The sequence below is a fragment of the Mesoplodon densirostris genome, chromosome 7, assembly GCF_025265405.1.
Source record: "Mesoplodon densirostris isolate mMesDen1 chromosome 7, mMesDen1 primary haplotype, whole genome shotgun sequence".
Classification (NCBI taxonomy): Eukaryota; Metazoa; Chordata; class Mammalia; order Artiodactyla; family Ziphiidae; genus Mesoplodon; species Mesoplodon densirostris.
This window is the reverse complement of record NC_082667.1, coordinates 66,255,124-66,280,443: the sequence shown is the minus strand read 5'-3', so window position 1 is coordinate 66,280,443 and position 25,320 is coordinate 66,255,124. Positions and strand designations below refer to the sequence as shown.

General features: G+C 44.8%; 1 protein-coding gene across 6 annotated transcripts in view; it reads left to right on the top strand.

The window, feature by feature from the left end:
• IRAG1 (inositol 1,4,5-triphosphate receptor associated 1) overlaps positions 1-22,405 on the top strand; it is a 122,100-nt gene extending 99,695 nt beyond the window's left edge. For all 6 annotated transcript variants that reach the window (XM_060103036.1, XM_060103035.1, XM_060103033.1 and 3 more), the window contains 6 exons: positions 512-561; positions 1,066-1,173; positions 2,843-2,907; positions 12,559-12,678; positions 14,002-14,133; positions 19,159-22,405. In XM_060103036.1, the coding sequence (XP_059959019.1) occupies positions 512-561; positions 1,066-1,173; positions 2,843-2,907; positions 12,559-12,678; positions 14,002-14,133; positions 19,159-19,402 (719 nt within the window). In that variant the 3' untranslated portion in view covers positions 19,403-22,405. The remainder of the gene's footprint in view (positions 1-511; positions 562-1,065; positions 1,174-2,842; positions 2,908-12,558; positions 12,679-14,001; positions 14,134-19,158) is intronic.
• Positions 22,406-25,320: the final 2,915 nt, after the last annotated feature.

Here is a 25,320-nt window from a genome sequence, read left to right as displayed (position 1 = left end):
GGAGAAGAAAATCCAGGGGTGCTAGTTTCTTTTGTTCTGAATTATTTTGTAGATGACATATTGAAATTACTGTTGTCAACAAGTTTCCATTTTTTATTGACACCACACCTTCCTTGCTCATAATTTCTGTGACTGTACATTCCTTGAATGAGCAAGAAATGACCCAGTAAGCCCTGGATTGCTACGAGGAATCTTTACATACTCTCCACGGCATAACCCAGAGACCGTGTGGTGGTGTGAGGTGGAGACCAGAGGTGCAAGACTAGGGATTCTCATAGTGCCCAGAGGAGTTAGGATGAAGGCTGTGTCCCCCAAAAAAACCCACTCTGCAGATGATTGTCTCAAAAGGTCAAGTGTCAAATTCAGTGACCTCTGCACCTAGGCCCTTGGGACATCCCTTGAGGGTCAGTTCTGGCCCATAGATACCTTGGCTTAGTTTCTGCTATCTGCTTCCTGCTGGAGCCTACTCTGAAAACTAACCTGGGTTCTTCTCTGTTCCCTCCTGCTGCAGAAGATGGGGTCCCTCGCACAGCGCGGTCCATGTCCCTCTCGCTGGGAAAGGTATGCATGTTCAAGGAATACTGGGGAAAGAAAGACAGAAGTTTCCACAGTCAGCCAGGAAATCAGTCATTCTTGGATCCACAGGTTCTCACTCAGCTTCCGAACCTTGCTAGCTCATCCTCCAACCTTCCCTTGCTCGTGGCTTCCAGGACTGCACCATCTCTTTAATGAACATGAAATGATGCACAAACTTTGTTTTAGATCATTTTCATACACTATCCAGGGTTTCATACACTGTCCAATGACTGGGCGTCATTTCTGTTCCATCTCTTCAGGATCTGAGAAATTAAAATCAGAACATGTTGAGAAATCACTCATCACTAATAAAAAAATTTGTTAATTTTGGCCACTCTCTCTACACCAACCCCCAGCACCATCACTACCCTAAAACCAGGATATCCATTGAACACAGCATTTGGAATTAGTAGGCATTTCCCAGGCCTTTCTGAACTTTGGGTGCTGCCCCCTCCATGACAGTAGGCCTGATCCCTTCTCTTCCCACAGAACATGCCCCGCCGGAGGGTCAGCGTTGCCGTGGTGCCCAAGTTTAATATCCTGAACCTGCCTGGCCAGTCACCCAGCTCATCTCCCATCCCCTCCTTACCAGTCCTGGTGAGTATGATAATGCTTGCCTCCTGGGCCTCAGGCTCACAACTATGGGGGTGACCTGGATGGGGTAGGGTCAACAAAGTGAGGAAATTCCCAGCACAGATTCTGGGCTATGGGTTCAGAAGCCTCAGTATAGACCAGGCCCCAGGTCTTGTACTGCCCTGAGAAGCCTCAGTGTCCTTGAGCAAGGTGCTGGCAGCTCAGAGAGTGTTCCTTGCAAAGCGTGTGTCTTTTCATGCTTAAACCAGAACCCTCCACTCTGCAGTGGGTTTAAGCAGCTGAAGATTGCATTATGGAGTACTTGGTAAGCTGAGCTTTGAACCCTAGGCCCTCTGATTCCAGAGCCTGAGTTCTTAAACTCAATGTTACCCTGCTTTGATTCATTACAGCGTTGTTTACAACATTGAAAAATTGGAAATAGCCAGAATTCCCATTAATAAGAGATTGGTTTAATAAATTATGAAAAGCTCAATAAGGGGTTTCTATGCAGCTGCTACATATATGATTAAAATATAAAATTTTATTTATCGACATGAAAAAAGTCCATAATTTATTATTAACAAAAAGCAAACCCCCAGTATATACAGCATAACTCTGTTTTGTAGTTTAAGAGTGTTTTTCTGTGTGTAAGCAGAAAATTCTGGAAGAATGTAAGTAAAATTACTAATAATGGTTATCTCTGGGCAATGGTAAAATCACAGGTGATTTTAATTTTCTTGATGCCTCTTTATACTTCTAGAGTAAGAATGTATTACTTATAATCAGAAAAAAAAATCCGCTTCAATTTTTTTAAAAACAAAGGCTATTCCTATAAACAAAATATTTTCTAGATTCCAGAACTTTGTGAATCTGGTTAATCTTACCTAAAACTCTTAGGAGAACTAGTTAGTGGTTTTAACAGGGACTATTTCCCATTCTATACTAAATGTATAATGTGGCTTCCAAATATATATATATTCCTTTAGACTAGGGGTTAGCAATCAGGGCTGTCCATTAAAATCACATAGGGTACTTCTAAAACATTCAATGCCTAGGCCCCAACCTAAGATTGTGGATTGGATCAGTACTTTAAGAAAATATCCCCCAGGCAATTCTAACATACAGGCAGAGTTGAAAGCCATTGCTTAAACCAAATCCACTGCAGCAAAACAACATGGTATTACTGGGGAATTTATTATAAAGAAATTTCTGATGCCTTGAGCTTTTAGTAATGGCAGGTATCTCCTGAGCGTTGTGCTTGGAACTGCATCTCGAGGGCAGTGATGGGCTTGTGTGAATCCATCCCAGGGGCCTTGGGACCTGCATTTGGTAGGAGCCTCCCTGGTATTTAGTCCAAGTCAGTAAACAGGGAATAGAGAGAAACCGATGGCTCCCCTCCAGAATGGAGCCTCAAGATGTAAACTCTTTCCCTTATTCAAGGAAACTTGGAAGAGAGAAGGAAAATGTGCACATTGCCTGTGCTCCAGAGGGAAAGAACACCCAGGAAAGGAGGGCAGAGAAGGCCTGAGGAAGGGCCAGTGCCTGGGCTCAGATACAGATTAGAAAGCTTGGGGAGGGGGAAGGGGAAAGAGGAGCAGCAGCAACCCCTCCCCAGCATCATCGGAGACCTGTCGGCCCTGGCTTCTTCCTTCCTAGCTGATCCTCAATTCTCTGTCTCCTGTTTTCCATTCAGTCAGAATCACCCAATGGGAAAGGCAACCCACCTGTCACCTCAGCACTGCCTGCACTTTTGGAAAAGTAAGTATGTCCCTTTTCCTCTTAACTTTGGGGATCTCTGAGGAAAATTTCCCCAACTCACCTTTCCTCCCAACCTCACCCCAAAATGCGATGGAAAGCGAATTAAGTTCTAGGGGAAATGAATGGGACTCTGAGACCCACAAAGATTTCAGACCGAGTTTGCGAAATTCCTGGACCAGGAAGATGCTGCAGCTGAGTCCAAGTGTGCCTCAGTCCCAGAAGAGCCCAGAGGGGACAGAAGCCTTCTTTATCCAATGGGATCCTTCGGGCTACAGCTACAAGAAAGCCCCAACTCAAAGGGGTTTAAATAGTAGGTCCACAGATGAGGCTTTTCCAGATGTGGTACAGCAAGGCCCCAGCTCAACCTCTACAATTTCCTTTTCTCTGCCCACTTTGTATGTTGACTTCATCAGCAGGTTTATGGCAAATGGCTACTACTTCCAGGTATTTCATCCAGACATGACAACATCTAGAGGAAGAAAGGGACTATCTCTTTCCATGTTTCTTTCTTAGGAATGAACTCAGAAATCTTTTTTCAGTCTTCCTTCTTATCTTGTTAGCAAATTTGGAACACGCTCCCTTTCTGAACCAATCACAGGCTTTTTAGGAATGAGATTGTCGTCATGGGCTTAAACTATGCCCTAGAGATGGGAAGAGCGTGTCAGCTTCCCATTGACCAAAATGGCTCCATGAAGAAGAGTAAATTCATGAGCAAAATCAAGTTGCTTTTAGGAAGTAGGAGGGAGAGTGAGTATTGAATTCGCAACAAACAGTGTCTGCCACGCCTGACTTTTCTAGGCACCTATGCAATTTGCAGGTCTTTTTATCCTCAGCCAAAGCAAGGCAGGCTATTTCTACATACTCAGAGGAGTTTATAACTTGCTTTTCCAGTTCTTTCATTTGCTTGCTGGAAAACATCTGGATCACAGCTGCCACCTCTCAGAACTTTCCCCATGTGTCTTTCCTCATTTGGTAAAACATACACCTCTATTCTTCCTTCTTCCTTGCCTTGAGACAGCTTTAGTCCTTCATTTTTCATTGATGTTAGAATAGTTTTGCTTGACCTGGCAAGGAATGTCTGTGTTGGGCCCCTTTTTTAGTACAGACAAACTCCCAGCTCCCCACCCCCAGACAGCCTGTTTTCCTCACCTCTCAGAATATGCAACCACCAACCTATCGTTCAGTGACTCTCCCCCCATTAATCTTGACGTTTGCGAGGCAATTCCTCACTTTGCCACCTCACCCCGAGAAAGCTAACAAGTTCTTCATGTTGTGTAGGGTGCTTTTGTTTGTTTCTTTGTTTCCTTGTTTTCTCGATCACTACAGGGACATTGTACAGGGGTGACAAACTAACAACCACGTGGAAGTAACCGAGGCTACAGAATTTTACCAAGTCCCTAAAGTCATAGTGTCTAGTCCATGGTCTCTGAATTTCTCCAGAAATGGTCATCTGATGCCCTGCATGAGAAGCACACTGAAATTCTCCCTTCCAGTCCTGCCTTTGGACCCAACAACCCCTTTTTCCCAACAACGCTCCATTCCTAACTGTCGACCTGCAGAGCAGGTCAAGGCAGAAAATCTATGTCCCCTCTCTCCCCAACAGACTCTCATGATGGGGCAGGACCTGGACTCTGTAGAACGAATGCTCAGGCCTGCTGAGAGCTTCCATCTGAGGCAGTGGAGGTCATCAAGTACCTGAACTATCCTTGGTAGGAGCAAGTGAGGTGCAAAATTGGGGACAGCAGGCAGCAGCCCTGAATCAGGAGTGGCAATGAATGAGGATCAATGGTGGCAGCACCATTCCAGGGGTTTAGAACCAGGAGAGAGAGGGACAGAGTGAGGATTCAGGCAAATCAAGCAAGAAACTGTCTGCTGCTCATTCTTATGGGCTATTCAGAGAGACCACCATGATACATTACCCATGCTGTAGTTGACTTGCCTGTTGGGAATATACCCAGCCTATAAAGATGGCTGCAAAAAGGGGAGGGGATGTTCAAAGGAGGAGGGATTCAGACTAACAACAGCTTCCCCCTCTGGATTTCTAAAAGATGCTAAGTAATTTTCATCTAAATTTATAGAACTGGAAATATCGATTGCCAAGGGGCTGACAATGAGACAATCTGTGAGTGAAAATGAATTCGTATCTTCCATTCTAACAGGAATACAGTTGATTCTAGCCACCTTTTCCACACTGTTAAAGAGAAATAATGCATTATGTGTTAATATGCATTGCTTTCTAGATTGCTGTATTTAAACGATCTCACATTTCCCTAAGCATACAGTGACTAAGCAGGTAGGGAATTGGCTAAGCACATGAAAGATGATGAGAAGATCATACTGCCTGTGGATACTTCACAAGCAAATACCTAACCACAGACTGCACTCCCAATATGACTTGAGAGAATTCTGAACCTTGTTCTTGCAGGTCACTTCATAGTAACCTGTTCTTCACCTCAACAAGGGTCTAGGAACCTGTAGATTCAGAGAAAAATATAGAGAGTGATATTTAAAATTAGTATTAAAGATTAAAATAGAACAAGGCTCAAGAACAGTTTCATAAGTAGAAAAAGCTATTTATTCATAGTCTTTCATTTTTCATTCCTTCAACAATTAATAACCAAGAGCCAGGCACCTAGAATGCACCCAAGGAGCTCACAGTATAATGGGAAAGACAGATGGGAAACAGCCTATTGTAATACAATGTGATGGGTGATATCAGAAGGAAGTACAGGTTACCAAGGGAATAAGACACAAGAAAATGATCACTCAACCCAGTTTTGGTATGGGGGTGGGGGGACGGAGGCTTAGAAAATGTTTCCTCGAGGAATTTACTTTAAAAGTGAAACATGAAGGTTATATAGTTAACCAGGTGAATGGGAGGTTAACAACATTCCATGCTCTAAGGCAAGAAAGTATGGAGTAGTCAAGGAACACTACTGATGATTTATCACATGCTTACAATACTTATTATTTATTACATGCTTACTTTTTGCCAAATGCTGTTCTAATTGCTTTACATTAATTATCTCATTTAATCCTTACAATAATACCATGAGGCAGGTATACTATTAATATCTTTATTTTATAGATGAGGAATCTGAAACTCAGTGAAATCATCACTTGCCTGAAGTTACACAGCTAGTAGGTAGCAGAATTCATGTGCTTAACCTCTTAATAGACCCTCAACTGGAAGAACAGAAAGAAGTTCAGTGTGACTGGTGAGAAGAGAGTGGATTTAAGAGCAATTTTTGAAAAAGCTCCTGTGAGCTATTGTGAAAGAACCTGGTGACTGCCTGGGTGTGGAGTGGAGGGCAGAGTGGGTGGGAGCAGAGCGTGTACACAGAGCCATTCAGTGAGGGATCAGCACCATCGTAGATGTGGATGGTGCACAGGGCTGGTTTCATAAGGGGGGCCATTATACTGCTATATCACAGAGCAAATTTTCACTATAATTTGTAAAATAACCATTTGGTACACTTTTGGAGCCCTCAAGATAAATTGCTTAAATTTATCTTGACATTATATGACATTAAATATATACAGTAAACAACTCCCTTTTGCTGATAGTATTCTGGAATGGATTAGCCCTCAATCAACTAGTAATGGACCCCAGAAACCTGGGATTGAGTAACAGAGATTAAGGAAGCTATTGTAGCTCAGGTCCCCCAGGCTGGGCTTGTCTGAGGGAGCCTTGGCAGTGGGGGTGGCTTAGAGACCTAGATGAGCCTGAGAAGGTAAGATCTGTCCATTGGAAAGGATTGGAGACACTTTCAAATATTGAAAAAATAGACTCTATGTGGAAAAAATAGACTCCACTATATCTGCAGGTCACACAACACATTTTGATTAAACAGCCCCTCATGTTACTGAGAGCTGAGCACAATGACAAATGTTTTTGACCCAGTGGACATGAGAGAACAATGAGCCTCATTCTAATTAATCATCCCCAAAAGAAAGCATGCAAGATTATGGGCTAGGAATAGATGCCAAGATCCATGAGTGTCTGGCCCAGAAGTCCTTAGGTGGGCACAAGCTGTGCTCAGCTCCACGTTTATAGGCATGCATAGGGATTCCTTCAGCTCAGCCCAAGCACTGAGTTCTCAGGAAATAGTCATTTACATAGAGGACCTGCCCATTTTGTAAGATGAATGGGCAGGGATGAGATGAGCCACGGTGAAGTCAATACAACTCAGCAAACAATTAAAGGCACTTACTATGTACCAAGCACCATTCAAACTGAAACACAGTCTGTCTCCCTGCAATCACAGTCATATGGAGGGATGGACATGCGTATAAAACATAAAAGCGCCCTAGCTCCAAGTTATGCTATAAAAGAGGTGCAATGAGGGTATAAAGGGAGAGAGAGATCAACTTTAACCAGAGGGTGTGAGACAGAGGAAAACATTAACAACAGTTCCACAAAGGAAAAGGTATTTGAACAGAGTCTTTAAAATGCATAGGGAGAAAATTCCAGATAGTTCGAGAAGATATTTAAGAAACTATAAACTCAGTCTAAGGGTCAGGAAATAACAGTAAACATTTTACACCCTACCATATTTCATAAAATAATTGCTTTCCCTACCCTTGGCTGTAGCTGTATTTTTCTGCTCTTGTTCTAGTCATTAGGTCAAATAGGAAACTGCACATTAGGCAAAGATCGCATGGAAGGGAGTGGATAATGTAATCTTAAAAAGGAGAAATGTTATGAATAGCTGATATTTTTAGAGCGTTATCTTTCTTGTTCACAATGGGTTTTGGTTTCCAGCCTGATGAAATGTAAATTTTACAAGGTCTGAGGGAAACTAAGACATGGGTAACTGATGCCAAGAATGAGGAGACTCACTCATAAAGCCTGTCTGAGAGGTCAGGGAGGGTGACAGCTGTGATCTTTCAGAGTCCTGGCTGAAAAGCTCTGCTCGCTGTTCTGCCTTGTTCGAGGGCTCCTCCATGACAAGACTCCCATTGGGATTCCAGACACCTAGGTAAGCTGCAGGATTTATAGAGAAGGCATGGCCATTAGGATACTTCCTTTAAACTCATGATTTCATACCTCAAATAGGCTCCCAGCACCGTCAGCCATCCAACTATGATCTTCTAGCACGTTTGTCCCCCCACCTCCACCCCATGATTCTTACACCTTCTCTTCCCTCTTCAAGCCTTCCTAGACCTCCCTACCTCTCACTTTTAGCAGATGACCTTGTCTTCCATTTTATAGAGAAAATTTAAGCTATCAGATAGGAGGATCCCTCTCATCTTCCTTTGCCAAACTCCGAGCTCACCATCTTCATTTCCTTCCTGCCTTTGTTATGACCAAGGAGAAGTTTCTCCACCTTTCTAAGGTCTGTCCCTACTTTCTTTTTTCAAATAATTTATTCCTTTGGTCCTCCCCTTTCTCTCATCCCCTCTACTGGATCATTTCTATCCACATTCAAATGTGCTTTCATCCCTTGACCCACTTTTTCAGCTACGTGTTCCCCTGACACAGTCTTCTATTCCCTGTCCTTGTCAAATTTCTGTCTACGTCTTCCCCTTTCTCACCTCCCATTCTTCCCTCAGCCCATTCCAATCTGTCTTTGCTTCTACCCTGTAACCAAAGCTCCTCTTGACCTCCATGTTATCCAATCCAATAGTTGCCTTTTCTGTACTCATCTGACTCGGGCTCTCAAAAGTGTGTGCGTGACACACTTAATGCTCCCTCCTTGACACGCTCTCCTTTTGTTATCAAATGGGGGTCCCACTGCGTGCTGCTTATAAAATCACTACTCACAAATAGTAGAAAGGAAAGGTGCCTTTAATCAGAATGCTGGCAATCTGGGGAGATGGTGGACTCAGTGTCCCCGAAAACCACCTCCAAAGATTCTGCTCAGCCATGAAACTTTTAAAGGGAAGGAGGGAAGTAATCTCAGTTAGTCATTGGGATGGGGATCAGAGTGGTCACCATCCCCCCACTGCATGCAGGCTCATTCACTCTAGATGTTATCTTGTTCACACAGTTTGATCACACTGTTTGTTTGGGAGATTACTGAAGGGGAAGCTAGGGAAGAGATCTGGTCATCTGTTAATTACTTATTCTTCTACCTCTTTGATCTACGGAAAGAACCAACAAGTTAGTCAAGGTATCGTGTAATTAAAAGATTTGAAAGGTGTGTGTGAGCTGGAGATGAGTAGAGCATGGGGGTGCCTGACTTAAAAGGGGTAAGAGACCTGTACTCAGAAAACTATAAGTTACTGATGAAAGAAATCAAAGATGACACAAACAGATGGAGAGATATACCATGTTCTTGGATCGGAAGAATCAATATTGTGAAAATAACTATACTACCCAAAGCAATCTACAGATTCATGGGCCTCCCTGGTGGCGCAGTGGTTGAGAGTCCGCCTGCCGATGCAGGGAACACGGGTTCGTGCCCCGATCCCGGAGGATCCCACATGCCGCGGAGCGGCTGGGCCCGCGAGCCATGGCCGCGGGGCCTGTGTGTCCGGAGCCTGTGCTCCGCAGCGGGAGAGGCCACAGCAGTGAGAGGCCCGCGTACAGCAAAAAAAAAAAAAAAAAAAAAAAATCTACAGATTCAATGCAATCCCTATCAAATTACCAAGGATATTTTTCACAGAATTAGAACAAAAAATTTTACCTTTTGTATGGAAACACAAAAGACCCTGAATAGTGAAAACAATCTTGAGAAAGAAAAATGAAGCTGGAGGAATCAGGTTCCCTGACTTCAGACTATACTCCAAAGCTACAGTAATCAAGACAGTATGGTACTGGCACAAAAACAGAAATATAGATCAATGGAACAGGATAGAAAGTCCAGAGATAAACCCATGCACCTATGGTCACCTAATCAATGACAAAGAGGCAAGAATAAACAATGGAGAAAAGACAGTCCCTTCAATAAGTGGCACTGGGAAAACTGGACAGCTACATGTAAAAGAATGAAATTAGAACACTCCCTAACAGCATACACAAAAATAAACTCAAAATGGATTAAAGGGCCTCCCTGGTGGCGCAAGTGGTTGAGAGTCCGCCTGCCGATGCAGGGGATACGGGTTCGTGCCCCGGTCTGGGAGGATCCCATATGCCGCGGAGCGGCTGGGCCCGTGAGCCATGGCCGCTGAGCCTGCGCGTCCGGAGCCTGCGCGTCCGGAGCCTGTGCTCCGCAACGGGGGAGGCCACAACAGTGAGAGGCCCGCATACCGCCAAAAAAAAAAAAAAAAAAAATGGATTAAAGACCTAAATGTAAGGCTGGACACTATAAAACTCTTAGAGGAAAACATAGGCAAAACACTCTTTGACATAAATCGCAGCAAGATCTTTTTTGACCCACCTCCTAGAGTAATGAAAATAAAAATAAACAAATGGGACCTAATGAAACTTAAAACCTTTTGCACAGCAAAGGAAACCACAAACAAGACGAAAAGACAATCCTCAGAATGGGAGAAAATATTTGCAAAGGAAGCAACTGGCAAAGGATTAATCTCCAAAATATACCAGCAGCTCATGCAGCTCAATATCAAAAAACAAACAACCCAATCAAAAAATGGGCAGAAGACCTAAATAGACATTTCTCCAAAGAAGACACACAGATGGCCAAGAGGCACATGAGAAGATGCTCGACATCACTAATTATTAGAGAAATGCAAATCAAAACTACAATGAGGTATCACCTCAGACCAGTCAGGATGGCCATCATCAAAAAGTCTACAAACAATAAATGCTGGAGAGGATGTGAAGAAAAGGGAACCCTCCTACATCCTAGGTGAGAATGTAAATTGATACAGCCACTATGGAGAACAATATGGAGGTTCCTTAAAAAACTAAAAATAGAACTACCATATGACCCAGCAATCCCACTCCTGGGCATATACTCAGAGAAAACCGTAATTCCAAGAGATACATCCACCCCAGTGTTCATTGCAGCACTATTTGCAATAGATAGGATATGGAAGCAACCTAAATGTCCATCAACAGAGGAATGGATAAAGAAGATGTGGTACATATATACGATGGAACATTACTCAGCCATAAGAAGGAATGAAACTGTGCCATATGCAGAGACATGGATGGACCTAGAGACTGTCATACAGAGTGAAGTAAGTCTGAAAGAGAAAAACAAATATCATATATTAATGCACATATGTGGAATCTAGAAAAATGGTACAGATGAACCTATTTGAGAGAACAAACGTATGGACACCAAGGGGGGAAGGTGGGGTGGTGGGATGAACTGGGAGATTGGGATTGACATATATACACTACTATGTATAAAATAGATAACTAATGAGAACCTACTGTATAGCACAAGGAACTCTACTCAGTGCTCTGTGGTGACCTAAATGGGAAGGAAATCCAAAAAGGAGGAGATATATGTATATATATAGCTGATTCACTTTGCTCTACAGCGGAAATGAACACAACATTGTAAAAAATGTTATTCCAAAAAAAAAATCGTCACAGGAAAAAAAAGTTAGTTACAATATAGCTTTGCTAAAGTGACAAGAAAATGGGCTTCCTGCTGAGGGCGGTTTCCTGCAAAGAGCTGCTTACAGTCTCTCAGCTCCCAGGACTCTATGCTCTCCGGGTTCTCCTCTTACCTCTGTGGCTGCTACTTCTCAGCTCCTCCACAGGCTCCTCCTTCTCCACCTGAGCTAAGGACAGAGATGCCTGTGGCTTGGTCCTGGGTCCTCTTCTCATCTTTCTTCATACTATGTCCCCAGACAGTCTTATCCATTCCCCTGGCTTTAAATACCATCTATATTCTGAATATCTCCAGCCTAGAGCTCTTCTCTCACTCACTTTGGTATATCTAACTACCAACTTGACGTCTCCACCTGGATACCTCACAGGCATCAAAAATCTTGTGCAGAAGTTAACCCTTACCTCATTGCTCCTCTTCAGTTCCTCAAACATCTCCACATCTTTTGTATCCCGAGGTGTTCACACATCCTGCATCCTCTACCTGGGAGGATCTTCCCTCTGCTATAGATGTGGCTGACTTCTCATCTTTCAGGTCTGTGCTTCAGTTACTCCATCTCTGAGAGGCCTTTTCTGGCCACTCAATCTAAGCAGATTCTCTCCTCATTATTTTCTGTCATTGCACAGAGTTTATTTCTCTCATAAAAGTTATCACAGTTAGTAATTAATTTCATATTTTTTCTTTCCTTTTTGGGGCATTGTCTCCTGCTGTGCTCCATGTTGGCAAAGACCTTTCTTTTGTTTTCTAATGTATCCCCAGCATATTACAAGGTGCCTGTGACTTAGCACTGGGTAGATATTTACATGAATGAAGCAGAAGATGGACTACAGGGATGGGATGACTCTGAACGTTTGGTCCACCTCCATCTTCCTCCTCTGAGTGCCCTGGAGCTCCCAATATCTGTCTGTCCACTCAGAGCATCTCCTGCAATAAGAATAAAAGTGGATTTGAGAGCAGGAGGAAAAAGGCAAGCTGGTGCAGTACTTGATGTCTGGGGGCCTAAGGAGGACTCATGGACTAAGGCCTTTATAAAATCTTAAGGTAGAAAGATTGAAATAAATTCAATCCAGAATGAGTTTCCTCACTTCCGGCCAGGAACAGACCAAAGACATGGTTTGGTTTTCAGAAGTTCCATCTGTCCCTGAAAGGACACCCTGTACTTCCTTCTTCTTGCTAGTGGGAAGACAAACGGGGACCTGGATTGTGAGGCCTCTGCTTCCGTGCCGACTCCAAGCTGCCTGGAGGGGTTTAGCCAGGAGACCAAGGCCAGGATGGAGGAAGAAGCATACAAGAAGGGGTGAGTCAGCCTTCAGCAGCCCTGAGGTCACCTGGCATTGCTCAAAAGATACCTTCCCACGGGCCTTTCCTGTCTCTGAGAGGATTTAGGGAAGCAACCCGTGGCCCTGGGACCTCCTTGCCTGAGTAAGGAACTACATAGGAAAGAGCAGTACTGTTCCACAGGAAAGACAGGAGGAAACGAGGCAAGAGGGTGTGGTAGATAATAACTAGGCTGCCCTCTTTTTTAGGCAGAAAGCTACCAGAATGATCTGGAAATCAGGGGCCCTGGGTGGGTTCCTCTTGGTGGTGCCTGAGGCTTCCTGACACATGCCCAGAGCAGTCACGCCACTACCAGCAGTGCCCAGGAGCAGCTGCAGCCCCACTTCCTGGACCTGCCTCAGCCATCCCGTCTTCCTGTCAAAGGAGTCCCCTCAACTTCCAGCTGCCCCCTTCTCTAATTGAGCTTCAATAGCACTTTTGGCTCGTTGTCAGTCACTGATGAGGCAGAATACTGAGCAAGGCCCCAGCTGAGCCAGGTAGGGAAGTACCTCTGACCAGGTACCACATCCTGAGCTTCTTTCCCAGTAGCTCCTGAGGGAGATACAGCTTCCCTCTGATGTGGGACCTGTGGGCTTCGGTGTGGTGGCCACCTGCACCGTGGTGGGGTTGCCCCAACCCAACTGTGCTAGCCTTAGACACTCATCTGTAGGACAAGCAAAAAGTATGTTCAGGGTAATATTAAACCTGGGAGAAGGAAGTCAGAGGGTTTCCCTTGGCAAGCCTGTCTTTTCACCCACACCTGTCCTCTGTACTTAGAATGCTTACATCAGCTTTGTGAACATTTACTGTGAACCTGTGTGCCTTTCACTTTCACAAAGCTTCCCAACAAGCCTGTGTGACAGGTGTCACCTTCCCTAGTTCAAGCCGTATGCCTGGCACTTCCTCAAAATGTTTCAACATCCGTGCAATGAGTGCCAGCCTCTCCTTTTTACAGGGGAGGAGCTGAGGCTCCAAGGCCACACGGTCCTTAGCATGCAGTCCTTAGCCCTCCCAAATGGTTTGTAGAAGAATCCAGCCAGGAGACTCTGCACCCATATTTTTTCCCTGTCTCTTTTGTCACACTTTCACATAAACAGGAAGAATGGCCGAGGGGTGAGGGGAAATCATCCTGACAGGAGCCACCATAGGATGCGGTGGAGCTTCCCAGCTTTTTCCTATTGTGTGGAACCACAGGAAGTGAGTGTGTAATCATCAGAGATGCTCAGTGCCTCCTCTAGCAACTCAGGAAAGGATGCTCCGCCCCTGGCCTTTCCAGACTCAATTGTTTGTTGTTGCCTCCCAGATACCAGGAAGGTCTAAAGAAGACCAAGGAGCTTCAAGACCTGAAGGAGGAAGAAGAACAGAAGACCGAGAGCCCTGAGGAAGCTGAAGAGGCAGAAGAAGCCGAGGAAGAGGAAAAGGAGCAGAGAAGCAGGTTGGAGCCCTCGCCATTGCTGAAATGGGTCCCAATTCATTTCATTGCACAACATCCCTGGAGGTGCCAGTCCAGGGCAGTTGTGGGTCTAGGGCCCAAGTGAGCAGCCAACAGAAACCAAGAGGGCACTCATGTTGGAGGAGGAGGCAAAGGAAATCCCAAAGAGCTCAAATAGTTAATAAGAGGACGTTTGCAAGAGCTGAGGGGTCAGAGGTTGTCAAGGGCTGGGCCGGCAGCAACCAGCAGTTCTCAGGAGCTGAGAAAATGCAAGGGACCACAGTTAGCTCATTGCCCAACCATTCCCATGAAAGAGCCAAGTTCAAGGAAGTTGGCCTGAAGCCCTAGAGGGGAGCTGGGACAGAGAGAACACAGGGAGGTAGGGGATGAACTCAACTTTGTGGCAAAGGAAGTGTACAACAGGTTCCTTCCATGGTGATCAAACAAGTTTGGTCGCCTGGACATTGTCTCCACTTTGGTTTGGAAATACTTGGATTTTTCCTTTTTAATATATTTTATATTTCAAGTGCATTTCCCACTAAATCATGAAAGATATATGTAACAGTAGATAAAGGTAATGTAGATCCTGCATCTTGCCCTACCTGTGCCCTATGGATTTAGCGACATATCTACGTCCTGGATTTTAACAGAAGGCCCCAATTTCTTATATCTGGCCCTATTATCTCTGTTAGTACATTCAAACCAGAAGTCTTGAATTTTGATTTTTTAAAATGTAGTTACCGCAAACTTGGAACACTTCACCAAAATCATTGTTTTTAGACTCCCAGGTTACCTTGGGGTCCAGGATGGCTTCAGCCAACAATGATCAATTAATCAAATCAGCTGCTACCTTTGGGACAGGGTATGTGTCTGTGGCTCATTGCTGGCAGACTCTGGAAATCACATGCACCCAATGAATAAGGTAATAAAATGCGGATTAGAAGTGAGATGGACATGCTTCAAAACACATAGGAATGACCAGGAGAGCCTAGTTGGTGGAAGATTCAACCAGAGTGAGAGGTGTCAGCCTGCATGAGTCAACCCCAGTGTTCAAGGGGAGAGCTGGAGAAAGGGCTTCACTGTTGGAAACAAACCTGTGCAAGGGCACACCACCTCCCCTAAGGAGAGAAGCCCAGTTTTCACAGTGAAAGCACAGTCCCTACTCCAAGTGGCTGGTTCCTATCCTTCTTGGTCTTCTGTCCCTCCTGGGTGTCCTCTGCTCTTGTTTTCCAGGCCACCAGACTGTCTTCTCTCCTTTAATGCCGTCAAGCCCAGGCCTGGACTTCAAGCCCTTTCTTTGTCTCCCTTCAAAACAGAAACACAGGCTGGGACTTCTAACCCTTCCAAACACTGAGAAAGAACAAAAGAGAACTAAACAGAGAGAGTAGAGTACATGGAATATAAACAGTCTGGTTTACAAAGCACAGGGCTGGAATCCTTATCTAACTAACTTGATCTTGGGAGATTGTCCCTCCCATTTCATGAAATCCCAGAGGAGGTGAGCCGTGCCTGGCTTCCCCTCTGTCCAGCTCCTGGTCAGTAGCACATGGCAATGGCCGCGCTTTGCATCCATCGTCCAAGAGTATCCTCTTGGTCCTGCTGATCCTGAAAGGCCTCGTTCTCTTTCTTTCCCAACTTCTGCTCCCTCTCAGATTCACTTCTTGGTCTTATGAACATGCCTGTACCTCAGGTGGTGGATACCAGGCATCAGCACAGCCCTGAGATGGGTCCTAGGCCTTCAGCACATGGTGTAGCTTCACCTGTTCAGGCCCAGCAGTGTGGCATCATCTTCTCTATAACGATAGACACTGCTATCCTAGATACTGCCCACCCACAGTTACAGGGTCCCTTCCTCACCTGTCACCAAAACCAGACTAGCCCTGAGAGCTGTTGTGTTCAGTGCCAGGCAATCCATTCATTCTCAAATCCCTTACATACACAGTTGCCTATAGGCACCTGTACTCAAGCATAATTCCCCCCATGAAATTTTGGCATCTCATTAACAAACAAGGTCTAAGGTTATTAAAAGTTCCATGTCCTACTTAGTGCATTTTAAAAACACTGGGCTAACCCCAGCGGCTGACCCCTTATTTAAGAGATTCAACATCAAACACTAGAGTCTTTTTATCTGAATCTCTCCTCTATTATAATAATATGTAATAATATAATCTGTTGTCAATATTATTTTCTGGAGGATCAGCTTAAGTGAACTTTGGGTGAATCAACCCAATATCTTAACCATATTAAAACACAGAACACAGTCTTCTGACATTTAGGTAATGCATGGAACAAGTGAGACTCATAAGATGCAACAGGGAACTGTTGTCTTTTCTCCCACTGTTCACACTGGCTTTTTGGGGTTAAGATGATACTAGGCAGACTCCTTTACTCTTCCAATAACTCTCAGAAAATAGAAGTCCTCTGGTCAAGTTTAAGTCCCAAGAATAACCTCATTTCAGTAATGAAAATGGCCAGTTCCCTGAAATAGTCAAAAGCCTGAACTTCTCCCCATACCTCCTGGCCTCCAGCTCCACTCTGCTTCAGGAAGGAAGCCTATAGTGGAGACGGAGCTGACTTCTTGCTCTCTGTCACTCCTGCCCTCCACCCCAGCTTTGCTAATGCAGCGCCTGACCTCTCCAGAGCTAACGTTGGGAAAGGGGATGGAGATTAAGGGTAGGAAAGGTATTACCTGACTGGTCTTCTTGTGAGCAGGTTCCAGGCCTTAGCAGGCATTTAAGGTTGACCTTCTGATTTTGTTCAGTGTGGTGTTTTATGGGACCTTCAGAGAAAAGCACCCCTCCTATCCCCCAGCTCACACATGTTCATACCATTTCTGAGGATCTCTCAACTGCAGGTCCCCTTGTGAGGTCGAATGCAGCTCTTCTGGCCAGCTACTTAAAATCCTTCTCTCAGTCCTTGGGCAGCTGGAAGTATACCTTCCACGCTCGGCTTCTAGGTAGCATTTCCGGGCAGGGTCTATGACATCCTATGCCAGCCTTCCTTCTCCTGACTACATCCAATTAAGGTGAAATATGCACTTTTGATCCACTAGTGGTGGGAGGATGGTTTTCCGTATCATGGCCCCCTGCTCTGATGCCACCAAGCAGTTCAGCAAGATTCTCACTCTTCACATCTCTCAGGTGGGAGTTACACACAGTCTACTCAATGTGCCCCCAGATTGCAACATATCAAGCTCACCAAGCAGCATCTCCGAAGCCCCTCTCTCCAGGCCCAGGTGAAGGGGCAGCAACCTCACCCTTCCCAATGGAGGAGTAGGTAGACCTCAGAACAACCAAAAATTGATTTCCAAAGGAATTCTATTTCTAATCTAATTCCATTTCTAACAGCTTTTGTAGGCTGGAAGTGGGTAACCAGCTAAGGGTCACGAAGCCAGATCTTGCCCTCCTCCTTTGCCAGCCCACTTCAGGATGGGGTGAGAGTGAGATTCTCCCTGCTCCAGCAGCTTGTTTTGGAGCACAGAAATACAGCCCAAAAGAAAGGCTGTGTCTTAGCATCCAGTTGTATCTGAATAGAAATTAAAGAAACTAAATGGGGCTGAAAGAAACTAAGCTTCCATTTCCAAATTCTCTCTCCCCAACAGTTGTGAAAGTAACCAATGATTTTCACCTCAGCTCATGTACTCACTGTTTTGCTTTGCTTAATTGTTCCTGAAACAATCATCAGCGGGTCCCACATGGAAGAGAAACCAACCAGTGCTTTAGCATCCAAGGCAGGCACTCTGAGCATCTGATCCCTTTCTACGGAGAGTATGTGTTGAGTCTCTACCACTGTCAGGCACCTAGCTCTCTGCTATTAGAGACAATAGCTAATCTGCTATTCACTCTCTGAATTAGAGCTCTCTGCTTCTCAGCAAATGGTCTGCATATTTCAGTGTCTGTGTGAGCCTCAGGATCTTCAGAAAGACCTCATGTCCCTTTTCTCACCTCTTCCATTTGGTGATCCTCAGTATTCTCATTGTTATTTTTAAAAATAGATCCGGGATTAGAAACAGTAAGAAATTCTAGCTTAATGAATGTGTCCAAGGCTTCTCCAGAGAGCTCTAAGAATGGACTCTTCAAAGCAGACCATCTGACCAAATGTCTTTTCAAGGGGCCACAAAAAAGAGTGGCAAAATTGAAAGGCAGTTGGGAAAAGAGGAAGAGAGAAGAGTGGAGTGAAGCAGGCAAACAACAGAGGGGAAGGGATGAAAGGGAAGGAGGGAAGAGAGAAAAGAGAGAGTTGAGAGGGAAGAGAAAAGTGTGGAGAGAGCAGAGAAAGTGGAGGAGGGGTTATTTGGGAATGAAGATGAATAGGGCTGAGAAAACATCTGGAATAAGTCACCCAGAGGTTGCTGGAGGCTACGGGTCCTCTGGAGGGCCCTGGGACAGTTTGAAGTGAGCTCTTGAGGTTGATCTGGTTCCTTGAATTACTTGTCGAGTAATTTATTACTCGACATTGAGAGTCTTCTAGGAGTTTATCACAGTCCTTCCACTCTAGATACAGTCAGGTGTGGAACTGAGGACAACAAATTATGCATCTGAACATGGAGGCGGGGGACAGGTTAGAACTCGGAACTGATCGCTGATACCACTAAGTGCAGAAAAGCTGTTGGTCCTGTCTGGATGCATGGGAGAATGGGTCAGCCAACCTGGTATCTTGGGGCTTGGGAGAGTTCAGATATCAATGACCATCTCATGAGTAGATGAGGCCATGTGCGAATGGATGAATGATCACACAAATAAGTAGAGTGTTCTAGCCTAGACTCTCCCAATATACAGGCTATAGACTGGTGGCATCAAAATCACCTGGGGAAAAAATTTAAACTATAGTTTCTTAGACCATACCTTTGGAGATTCTTATTCAGTAGACCTGGGGTATTTTGAATAATTGCTGCCAAACAACTCTATGCACAGCTGAGTTTGAGAACCACGGCTCAAGACAACATGGAGAGTATTCCAGATGGAAGTTCTGGGCATCGTATATGTGCCCAATATACTAAACCCTCCACCTATGTTTTTCATTTGACAGCAAACTTGAAGAATTGGTTCATTTCCTACAAGTCACGTATCCCAAACTCTGTCGGCACTGGCAAGTCATCTGGATGATGGCCGCAGCAATGCTGGTCTTGACTGTTGTGCTGGGGCTCTACGGTTCCTATAACTCTTGTGTGGAGCAGGCCGACGGGCCCCTTGGGAAATCCACTTGCTCGGCAGCCCAAAGGGACTCATGGTGGAGCTCAGGACTCCAGCATGAGCAGCCTACAGAGCAGTAGGAAACCCGACAGCCAGCCAGTGCCCTGCTCCAGCACACAGCCTGCTGCCCTTTCCCCAAGCATGATGTGTCAGGCCTGGGCGTGGGCACACCACTGCTGCCGTCAGGGGAACAAGCAGGGGTTCTTTCACACTAGGCACCCCTATGGGAGCTACTCACACACAGTAACTGATGTTCTTGGAGGATCAACAAAAAGCATCAGTGGACAAGGAAGTGGCCTTCACCAGGGAACTCCAACGGAAGGGATAGTTGCCTGCGTCAGCTCAGATGGCTGGGGAGAAACAAAACACCTTCCTTATAGGCTACAGTGCGAAGCCCCCTCCCCCTCCCCATTTTCCTCTCTGCCATTGATCCGAAATCAGGAAGGATTGTGTCTAAAGGCTAACTCTGCCCCCAAGGATCAGACCTGGAATTTGGAGTCTCACATGAATATCTTCCCATTTCCCATCTCATTCTTACTGGCTCTCCTTCAGCCTTCCCTTCTCCCCTTTGCAATCAGAGTTTCTCTTTAGGGAAGTCAGAAAGGTTTCTCAGAAAAACGTTTAGGCTGATTTTTAGCTCAGTGCTTGAAATGAAATGGGAAGATGTAAATGAACATATATTCCTCTGTACACATACACAGAGCACACTCACACACAGAACACGCATGCATGAAGCCAACTACCCTCCAAACGTGTGCTCTGGGTATGTGTTAGTGTTAAAGCCAACCCACAGATTTTCACTAGGTGTGGGGCAGCCACCAGGCACCTGTTCAGTGAGCTTTCTACGTGGACTTAAGATGTTTGAGAAACACTGAAAACTCATGGCTTCCATGGCGAACTTGCTGGTCTCCATTTCCAGGGCTAATTCTGAGCTGCTGTAGAGCACAGTCTATCCCCTCTTTGTTCTCTCTGGTTGAGAGCAGTTAACCCGCCTCTCAGGGGGAAAGAGGAGACATGATGCACTTTCAGCTTCGCTGTGCCCACATGCGAGTGTGCATCTCCACTGCAGTGTTCCAGTTTTAATGGCATTTCCAACCAAAGTGTAGGTCTCAGAGAGTTCCCATTGTTTAGCAGAAAACTGAGAGTGCATCCCACCTCCAGCTGGACTTCTCGCTCCACCTTGAGAGCTGCTGCCTGCCTTCTTGCCTCGTCAGTTCTGGGGGGTGCTGGTTTCTGTGTGGGTTTTATGGTGGTGGCTTTGCTGTTGTTTTTGTTTTGCTGTTGACATGTGTTTTTGTTTCTGACACTCATATAGAACTTCCTATGAGCCAAACACTGTATTAGGTATTCTATAGGGATTCATTCATTGAGTCCTCAAGAAAAAGAAAACACTGTGACTCTTCCCATTTTCAGATAAGGAAACTGAAGCACAAAACATGCAAAGTAACTTGCCAAGGATACCCAGTTAGTAAATCATGGGGCTGGAAGTCAAACCCAGCCATGCTGGCCCCAGGGGCTGTGCTCTCCACCCCTGCACTAAGTTGCTTCTTCCAAAGGTCTCCTAACTGGACATCTTACATTCCAGTCCCACTCCCCTGAGTGGCCCTTCAGCCACTCCAAGCCATTTCTGGTTCCCAGACTAAACTGTTTTCTCTCACTAGTTTTTCTTCTGCCGCTCTTCTCTTTTCTTCTGGTCACTCCTCAGGACCAAGTGCAAAAATCATCCCCGCCATACACCTTTAATGGCCCCCCTCCAACTCCCCACCATACCCCACATAATAGGTCACACCCTTCTCTGTGCTTTCTGGAACTTTCTAAACATTTTCATTACTACTACTAATGATCATTACTATAGTGTATCAGAATAACTTATTTATGTGTCTGCCTTTCCTAGCATTTTTCCTCAAAGACAAGAACCATGTCTTACCCATTCTCTGGGTAAGTGCCTAGCATGGTGGCCGATGCTTGGGAGGGTATCATTAAATGTTGGTCAAAAGAACAAGTGAGCATTCAAGGGGGTGGAGAGCAGTCTGGGAACAGCTGACGTTTTGCATACTTCCCAACACCAGCATCATCACCACCAACAACTCAATGAAAAAAATAACATCTTTATCAGCCTCGACTTATTCCAATATTTTTCAGTCTACTCTGTGACCTGATTAGCAACAACGTTTCCAAGCTCAAGGGCTAGGCTTGATGCAACCACTCCTTTCAGAAAGACCCACCTAGGTTAGGCCCCACTGTAAAAACAACCTGTTGTTCTAAGGGGAGCATCCTTTCCAGTGGCTAGAAAACCACTGTGAGAGAAGCCCAAGCCAGGGTTGACCAAGGATGTGCCATTAAGGTAAAGAGGTGCAGATCATGGCAGACGGACTTTGGCTGCATGCATGGATGGTTTGCCCTGCCTCTTCCAGGGGGACTGGATACACTGGAGGATGTTTAGGCCCTCAAAGTCAAAGACAGGATACAAATGGAGCTCCAGAGAGGCTGGCTGTGGGCTGGCAACATCCAGTCTCAGCCTCCCGTGAAGAAGGACCAGGCTGAGCTGGCCCATCGCCCACTTGGTCACAGGGTTCCCACCTCTGCTTCCTGTTGAGACAAAGGCCAGGAGAGGAGCTGCAGTGAGCTCTTGACCCTCCAGCTGCTCCACAGAAAGGCCTGCAAGAATGCTTCCAGACCAGGCCCTCAGCCAAACGACTCTGTGAGTAAAGGGAGGTTGAGGATGAGAAGGAACAAAAGAGTAACCACGTTTCTAAGGGCATTCCTGAAACAGGACTTGAGGTAATTCTTCAGGAAAAGCAAAGATGACCTGAGGCAGTTGGAACTGTTGCCAAAGCAGCAGTGAAATGGACAGAAACAGGCCCTGTATTTCCAACAGTGATATTGATCTGAAATAAAAGTTCCCTTCAAAATGCCTCTGAGGTCTGACATTTCTGCTTGGCTCTAGGACTCTCTGTAATTACTCCCTGTGTACAGCCTGGCAGCCTAAGTGGAGAGGGAGATGCTGGATTTGTGTATCACTAAACCTCACACAGGTGTGCTAGCCTTGAAATATAGAGTGTCACATACCTGAGTTTGAAAATAAAAGCACATTTCCAAACCTTTGGTAGCAGCTGAATGCCTCCTCATTTTGTGGAGCTGGGCCACAACCTTGCCCAGACCTGAATTAGAATCTACTTTCGGATAACAGTGCCTCCCAGAAGTCCCCAGCCCTCGGGTCACTATGGGCTCCCTCCCAGGGGCTGGATCAGTTCCTCTCCTTCTCATCCTCATTCCTGATCCTAGCTTCCTGTATCTTCCTGGCCTATGTTTTTTTTGTTTGTTTGTTTCTTGTTTTTTGTTTTAATTCAGACATTTTGCTGTGATAGAGACTGTTAAGTTTTCACCAGTCTGATTTCCACATCTAGATTTTATTTTTTTTTAAGATTTTTTCAGTGTGGACCATTTTTAAAGTCTTTTGTTGAATTTGTTACAATATTGCTTCTGTTTCATTATTTGGTTTTTTGGCTACGAGGCACGTGGGATCCTAGCTCCCCGACCAGGGATCGAACCTGCAACCCCTGCATTGGAAGGTGAAGTCTTAACCACTGGGCCACCAGGGAAGTCCCTAGTTATATTTTTTAGTCTTTTCTTGCAGCTAGGGGCAAGGGAATGTGGACCTTCCAGATCCAATTTCCTACATAGACTCTCCTGCCCAGTACTTTCTATTCTCTATATTCCCCCTTCTGCCTGTCGAATTCAGAGCATTCAGTTGAGGACCTGAGGCCTGAGAAGTTGGTGGGACCACCAGGTGGAAGCTAAGTCTTTGAATGGGCGCTCACAGAATTCAACTGTGACATGAGCAAGAAATAAAATTTTAGTATATTAAGCCACTGAAATTCAGGAATGTTTGTTATAGCCATTAGCCTACCCCAACTAATGCATACAGAACCAGAAACAGGGTACTTCAACAACAAATTTTCAAAGTATGAAACCCTGGCTTAGCAGTCAAGTGGCAGGAAACCAGAATACTGATATCAAGGACTAGAAATATGGTGACCTATGTTGTGAAGAAAACAAAAATACTTGGTAAAATTGTACCCATGGTAACTTGAAAGACAGTCCATGGGCAGCCTATAGCTCTAGGAGAAGTGACTGGAAAGAATCAGAGTGTTGGAGTGTGTGAACCTTTATTGGCTGCCTTTTGAGAGGCATTGCAAGAAAAAGAAGTACTTGGGAAAGAAATGGCTATTTGGAAACAGAAAGGAAAGAGGATATAGAGTTCTTAGATTGAGGCTTAGAAAACCTGACTCCTTCTAAACCCCAATCAGACTGAAAAGAGCTTGAGTGAAAAAGAAGCAATAAAACTTGTCAGCTGAATTAAGATCAGAGCAGCCCTATGGTAAAGGCCAGATTAAGAATATGGCCCTTTTATCTGTGGTTTCTAATGAACTCAGGGTAGCCACCACTAAATTAGAGAGGGGGGAGCATAGGGCTGAGAAAAATAAATACATCTTGAGAATTGTGACTGGGAAAGGATTGGGGGTGTGATTATTGCACATGGAATCAAATGGAAGCAAATAGATCAGAAACCTAAGTTTGTGAGGGAATTGTATTTATTGTACAGAGATACAAGCCAGGACTAAAAACTCCTTTGATTGTTAAGTTAGAAAACAACTTTTGGGATCCTAAGCTTATATCAGCAGAAATCAGATTGTACAAGCTGTGCTACCCCCAAGGAGCCCGTACTCCCTAATTCCCACTACAAATGTGGCCAAGGAAGATTCTATCCAATGAAGGTGGACGTGGGACGTGAGAGTTTCTCCTAGAAAGCAGAATCGGGATCTAATCAAAGGTAGGTAACTCTGGTTGGCAAAATTTCTAAAATGCCTCCCCTCAAGATGTACCCCCTACCCCAATCCCTGGAACTTTTGAACATGAGACATCACTCCTGTTATGTTACATGGTGTGGTTGACTTTCAGTAGGGAGACCCTTTCTGGTTCTTTTTTTCCCTTCCTGTCTTCCTTCCTTCTTCCTTTTTGTAATACTTTAGCAAATGCTTGAAGGCTAACTGTCTTTCAGGTGTGATGCTAGCTTTAAGGATAATGACGAAGAGAACACAATTTCTGCTTTCCTGTCTCTCTGGCTCCATGGTGATAGAGGGGTCATGTATATTTCTGAGGTCCCTGTAACCTAGGTCTTGTGCTCACCCAAGTAATGAGGTCTAAACTACAGCTATTTAAGGGATATTCCCCTGGTCCCTTAGAAGCTCTCTATGTTTGTGCAGAGAAGATTCTCCTTTCATTATTGGTATCTTTCACACCAATATCTAACTTTATGACCAATAACTTTTGTACGGGAAAGAACTAGTTATCCATACACCGTTCCTATAAATGACATTCCTTTTGGAGAAAACTAATAACCCTTTTCCCAAGGCATTACTCTCAAGCCAGAATTCTGTAATTGCCATGGAAGATAAACCACTGAAACTCTAGCAGGGGAAACAGAGAGTGCAGACTGCTTGTGCACAGTGCAGATAAATCTCACATTCATCAAACAAAAAAGAGGAAGTCTAAATTGAATTTTCACCTACCAGAATATGAGAAGTTTATCAAAGAGAGAGTTACTATATAAAGGACCCCTGTGGTGACCACTATTGTAAAGTATTAAATGACTGATTTTGTAAATTGCCCCCCTAGTCATGTTTTGCATGAATTTTAATGTGTCTGGTTTCTTTGAAGCAGGAATCACCTGTAGCAGGGTAGAAATTTCAAACATATAAAGAAATCCTGAAGGGAAGCATGAGGACTCTGTCCTTGGTATTTAAATAATCATTCATTTTCATGAGCCTCAGCCTCATTCCCCCACAGATCACAAGGATATGCAGTCGGAAAAAGAAAAAAAAAAAAACCCCACTGATAGTGGGAGGAAAAGCAGCACAATCCATGCTCAGTCTCCTTTAGAGACAGACGCATTCCTAAGAGTATATAACTGAGTGGGCTCCACAGTCAACAACGA